The 6,477-nt window shown below is 34.7% G+C and overlaps 1 protein-coding gene across 1 annotated transcript; it reads left to right on the top strand.

Annotated features, from left to right (window-relative positions):
• Window positions 1-1,440: 1,440 nt before the first annotated feature.
• On the top strand, window positions 1,441-4,204 carry LOC105799777 (phenylalanine ammonia-lyase). The gene is made up of 2 exons (XM_012630501.2): window positions 1,441-2,003; window positions 2,348-4,204. The coding sequence occupies exons 1-2, from the start codon at window positions 1,591-1,593 to the stop codon at window positions 4,095-4,097; spliced, it is 2,163 nt and encodes a 720-aa protein (XP_012485955.1). The 5' UTR covers window positions 1,441-1,590; the 3' UTR covers window positions 4,098-4,204.
• The last annotated feature ends 2,273 nt before the right edge of the window (window positions 4,205-6,477 follow it).

Raw genomic sequence — 6,477 nt, 5'->3', positions numbered from 1 at the left:
CTTTGAATGCCCAATAGAGCATTAAATCTTTTGGATTCTTTTCATTGTGGCATCTTTTTGGATTTTGTTCAATCTTCAATCTCTCTTCACTTTGACTCAATGTCCCAATTTTTCATATAAAAATTAAATATCCGAAAATTAAAAAAAAAAAACCACCTAAGTAATTTACATCATTTGATTTAGGACCAATTTTCTTGTTGTAAGTCATAAATTCATCAAGTTACATTGTTAAACTTTATTATCCTTCATTAAACAATTTTAATGAAAATCATTATTTTTAGTCTATTTAAAAATAATAATTTTTGTATGCTATGCATCAAATTATTATGTGTTTAAAAATTATTCAAAAATAATATTAAAGTATTCTGAATATATTACATTAATAAAAGTTATAATAACATCATATAATAAAGAAGGTGAACATTTATTTTTCAACATTACTCCCATCATAGATTCTTATCATATCTGGTCTTTGTTATACAAATCCTAGAACTACTCATAACTCATCCCCAACCCTTAAATAAGAGGATAATGCACTTCAACGTACTCGAACCTACATCCTCATATGCTGGCGACAATGTCGATGCCAATAAAACTAATATTCAATCAACAGACGATGAATGTTTCTTATAATACTTTCACCTAATTTCACATTTATTTACTCAAGAGCGAGAAATATAAAAAGAATCAAGTCAATTTTTTTTAATTCCGTTTTGAAATACTTATGATTAATTTTTAATAAGAGATTGGTATTAAATTTAAAATTAAAGTACAAATAAAATTTATTAAAATTTTCAACACATCACATAGCATAATATAAAATAAACAAATAAAATAGTAAATAATAATTTAAACCAATTTATAATTTATAATCCAATGCTTTTAAATAATTAATTTTACATTTTCATTTTATCTTACTTTAAGAAAGATTAAAATAGAGCAGAGGATATATCATTTTACCCTATTAATTCCTAGAGTTGGTTTTATATATTATATAAACAAATGATTAATATAAGACTATAAGTTAAAAAGACAAAATTAAAATTAAAAATGAAATTGTTTAGTGATGTTAGCATAACTAACCTTAAAAATGTATGGCAGTATAAGTAAATCACGGAAAAGGGTGGCAATTTGGGTGGGATTGGTGGGAGACTATAAGGTCCGAAAGCATGCATTTAAGCATTTTCTCATTCACTTCTTACCAACCACATCCTCTACTCAAAGCTTTAGCCACCATCACTTTCATCAGTCAAATTTAATCCATAACCCTTTGATCATTTCTTAATCGACGGCCATTGATCAATCTCAACAAACCCAAATATGCCTTATTTTTTTCTTCTTTCTACCATGGCCACCCACTTATGCTTACCTACCAACTCAATGACTCTTTCCTTCCACTTTCCCTCCCTTTCTCTCCTCTATTTAAACCACATTTCTTTGCCCTTTTCTCCTCAGGAAGGATACCAACTACCTTGAGCTATTATTATTCCTTCTTATTTCCTCTCCTAAGTTTCGACTCAAAACATTCACAAACAAAGAACTTTAAATACTTGTCTAGCTCATTCTCTCTTTTCCATCATTTCTTTTAACATGGAGACGATCACTCAAAATGGTCACCACAAGGGGTCTTTGGAGAGCTTTTGCACTGCTTCAAAGGGTGCCGGTGGAGCCGTTGATCCTTTGAATTGGGGTGTTGCAGCTGAGTCACTCAAGGGGAGTCATTTGGATGAAGTGAAACGCATGGTGGCTGAATACAGGAACCCATTGGTGAAGCTTGGTGGGGAGACCTTGACAATTTCTCAAGTTGCAGCCATTGCTACACGTGACTTGGGTGTCAAGGTTGAGCTTTCCGAGGATGCTAGGGCTGGCGTCAAGGCCAGTGCTGATTGGGTCCTTGATGGCATGAACAAAGGCACTGACAGCTATGGTGTTACCACTGGTTTTGGTGCTACTTCTCATCGAAGAACCAAGCAAGGAGCAGCCCTTCAAAAAGAGCTCATTAGGTGAGGGTTTTTTTTTTTATATACTACAAACTTAGCAATTATCATAAAACTGGACAGAATATCACTTTTGTGGAAATAGTCCAAACTGGACGGCAGTTAAGTTCATTGGGTCTGGTGGGATGAGTTATAACCGAGTTACCATTATTTTATCAATTATAATGAGTTTTTTAGTGGCCCTACTACTTTTGGAAAAAGCATGAATACTTGTTAGCTTACCAAGGTTGATAAGGCTATTAATAGAAAGGTCAAGGAAAATTTATGGCAAATTAATACCTGGTGAACAGGGAGTTGGATAAAATATGATGAACAGCAAGTATAATTAAATCTGTTTGTTGTTCCTACAGGTTCTTGAATGCTGGGGTCTTTGGCCATGGAACTGAGTCATGCCACACACTTCCTCACTCGGCAACCAGGGCAGCTATGCTTGTTAGGATCAACACCCTTCTCCAGGGTTACTCTGGCATTAGATTTGAGATTTTGGAGGCAATTACAAAGCTTATCAACAGCAACATAACTCCATGTTTGCCACTTCGTGGCACAATTACTGCCTCTGGGGATCTTGTTCCTCTTTCCTACATAGCTGGATTGCTCACAGGCAGGCCGAATTCCAAGGCCGTAGGACCGAACGGTGAACCCCTTGATGCGGAGGAAGCCTTCCGTGTAGCCGGTATCGATTCCGGGTTCTTTGTGTTGCAACCTAAAGAAGGCCTTGCTTTAGTCAATGGCACTGCAGTTGGTTCAGGCATGGCTTCCATGGTTCTTTTTGAAGCTAATATTCTGGCTGTTCTGTCAGAAGTTTTATCAGCAATTTTCGCTGAAGTCATGAATGGTAAACCTGAGTTCACTGACCATTTGACGCATAAATTGAAGCACCATCCAGGACAAATTGAGGCAGCAGCTATAATGGAACACATACTTGAGGGGAGTTCTTATGTTAAAGCAGCAAAGAAGTTGCATGAAATGGATCCCCTGCAGAAACCGAAACAAGATCGGTATGCTCTGAGGACTTCTCCACAGTGGCTTGGTCCACAGATTGAAGTGATTAGATTCGCAACTAAATCAATTGAAAGAGAGATCAACTCTGTGAATGATAACCCTTTGATCGATGTTTCAAGGAACAAGGCGCTACATGGTGGCAACTTCCAGGGTACCCCGATTGGAGTGTCAATGGACAATGCTCGTTTGGCTATTGCAGCTATTGGGAAACTAATGTTTGCCCAATTCTCTGAACTTGTTAATGATTTCTACAACAATGGTCTCCCATCAAACCTCTCTGGTGGTAGGAACCCAAGTCTGGATTATGGTTTCAAAGGTGCTGAAATAGCAATGGCTTCCTATTGTTCTGAGCTTCAATACCTTGCTAATCCGGTCACTAGCCACGTTCAAAGTGCTGAGCAGCACAACCAAGATGTTAACTCCTTGGGACTAATCTCTTCAAGGAAAACTGCTGAGGCTGTTGATATTTTAAAGCTTATGTCCTCTACATACTTGGCGGCACTTTGTCAAGCTATTGATTTGAGGCATTTGGAAGAGAATTTGAGGAGCACAGTGAAGAACACCGTGAGCCAGATAGCTAAGAAAGTCCTCACTACTGGTGCCAATGGTGAGCTTCACCCTTCAAGATTCTGTGAGAAGGATCTACTAAAAGCAGTGGACAGGGAATATGTTTTCGCTTACATCGACGATCCCTGCAGTGCTACCTACCCGTTGATGCAAAAGCTGAGGCAAGTACTTGTTGAGCACGCATTGACAAATGGTGAAAATGAGAAGAATGCAAGCACTTCAATCTTCCAAAAGATTGCAGCTTTTGAAGAAGAATTAAAGGCTGTTTTGCCAAAGGAGGTGGAGAGTGCAAGGGCATCAGTTGAGAATGGAAATGCTGCAATCCCTAACAAGATCAAGGAATGTAGATCCTTCCCGCTGTACAAATTTGTGAGGGAAGAGCTTGGAACTGGGCTGCTAACTGGAGAAAACGTTATGTCACCTGGTGAGGAGTTTGACAAGGTTTTCACAGCTATGTGCCAAGGGAGGATCATTGATCCAATGCTGGAATGTCTCGAGGAATGGAATGGTGCCCCTCTTCCAATCTGCTAGTTTGCTTTATTTTTTATAGTTGAGATGTGAAATCCAAATCTTTCGCATTTGTTGTTGGAATTTCCCTGTAAAACAAGTTACTTAACTAAATGAATCCATTTTCACAACTCAAACCTCTCTAATAGTAATATTGTGAATGCTTAAATCATAAACTAGTATCTAAACTATACCCACTTTCTCAAGTTGATATTTAAAATATTTTTCTTATACTAAAATTATAATCCATTGTTCTAAGTGTAGTTAAACTATACTTTGTTAGCTAAATTACCCCAACCGTTAAAAACTCTTAACTAATTATTTTGTGACATGTGACAATTTCTATTTAAAGTGATCCAAAAAGGGTTATATATTATTTCCTTAAATTTTTTAAACATATTCATCTATTTTGTTCTTCATCCAAGAACTCCAATGATAAAAATTCAAGAATATTACAAAAACTAATAAAAACCTAAATTTCAGAACAAAACCTATATATTGACGAGCTTCTTTTTCTTTTTAACTTTTAAATATATAGAGGACACATGTAATACCCTCAACCTACTTATGAAATCTAAAATATGGGTTAATATTTGGTACATTGAGCAGTGTAATTTTTTTTTATTCGTAGCGGTTTTATAAAATGGCCATATGTCATTCTTTTAAAAATATAAATATTTTAATATTTTACTATACCTTATAGGATATTTGTCACCTTCTAACCTTGTAGAATCTAAAATTTTATTGACGGAAATATTATTCCTTAAAATATTACAATCTTTTACACCCTCCCGTGATTCTTTTTAATGAATTTTTTAGATGATAAATAACTTGTCTTTACAATCATTTTTTCTACTCAGTTTCTCCCTGTACTTGGATTTCACTCTTTATCTAATTTTTCCCCTTACAGAAGTTCATCATGCATTCGAAGTATATAAAAAATAGTTTTTAAGAAAATGAGATGAGTTTTGAAATAGGAATAGGGTGAAAAATAATCAAAATCGAGGGATAAAAAAGAAAAGAAGCTGGCCGAAATTTAAGTTTTGTCTCTAAAAATTGGGTTTGGTTAAAATTTTCAACGAGTTTTTAAATTTTGGATCACATAACTTCTTAAATGATAAAGTATAGTTTAATTTGGTAATGAATATAGTTTAGTTCTGACTTTTTAACTAAAAATGTAGTACTTTAGTTACCATTTTGTTATTTAATTTCTAGTTGGAATGAAATTGAAAATAAACCTTATTTCTGCCGCTTCCCATCTTTATTTCATTTCCCTACGAGGCACATGGGGCTTCGCCCCTCCCCAATATCCCAAGGGCTGACAGATGCTTGACGATTATGGGGCTACCCAGAATTGGCAAGTGTGTGTTCAATAATTCCAATAACTAAAGGAAGTGCCAAAACAACAAAGGAGCTGACGTATATTAACAGTGTATGGTATGGGGAGGTGGGTCCTCTCCTGGAAATCCTCGACCATTATTGACAATACAATTTGAAAGGGAAAACAGCTAAGCCTGAGCCCTAGAAGTGAGTAGCAGTGAAGCAAACAAATGCACATTTAATTTCCAAAGAAATGGTGCAGAGGAACAAGCAATTTAAGACCATTTACTTCCCTCGTTGGCATTTGTTGAGGTGTTTAAATGAAGGTAGCACGTGGATTTGATGAATGAATGGTTCATAGCTGCGGGGGTAAGTAAAACGTGATGTCTTTTAAGGCGTTTTAAATGACGCGTGTTTATTGCAGGTGAATTCCATAGATTCTCTTACTGCCTGCCGGCACGATTGCCTTCTTTGGACTGAGTTTGTTGAAAATTTATGTATTTTTAATATCTAACTGGACCCATGCAGATGGATCTAACTTAGAAGGTTTTGATATTTTAAATTATTTTTATTATATTAAAGTTAAAATATAATGTTATTGCACCCGATTAACAATTTTAAAATTTATATACTTACATATATGTATGTAATATAATATTTTAAAAAAAACTGAAAATTACAATATGTATGAAAAATCTTTAAAAATATTAATAAATCCCAAACAATATATTGAAACGTGTAATATATTAGCATTAAATTTAAAATCATACAGCCCCAACACGTGTAGTACTAATCTTTTATCATTTTTCGAATATATTAATTTTTTTAAAACTTTTGAGCAAACAATTTCGTAAGGTGATCTTCACCTCTACCTTCAATACTCAAAATGGTCCCGAATTGCAAGTTGCGGAAAAAATATTCATCTTAATTCTTGCATAAGAAAAATGAGGGTTTTATCAATTATGTAATGTCATTAAGATAAAAGTGATGATAAATTTGGGATATTATTTTTATTAGATTATCATTCGTTATGATGTGGGTGAATTTTTATGTAAAATTACACTTATAAAAAACTTTTTATGTA

This window comes from Gossypium raimondii, chromosome 9 (genome assembly GCF_025698545.1).
Source record: "Gossypium raimondii isolate GPD5lz chromosome 9, ASM2569854v1, whole genome shotgun sequence".
NCBI classification, from domain to species: domain Eukaryota; kingdom Viridiplantae; phylum Streptophyta; class Magnoliopsida; order Malvales; family Malvaceae; genus Gossypium; species Gossypium raimondii.
This window is presented reverse-complemented; position numbering and strand designations above follow the sequence as displayed.

Coding starts and splice junctions, on each gene's coding strand:
- LOC105799777 (XM_012630501.2), top strand. CDS start 1,591: ATGGAGACGATCACTCAAAATGGTCACCACAAGGGGTCTTTGGAGAGC. Junction 2,004..2,347: donor CTTCAAAAAGAGCTCATTAG/GTGAGGGTTTTT, acceptor TTGTTCCTACAG/GTTCTTGAATGCTGGGGTCT.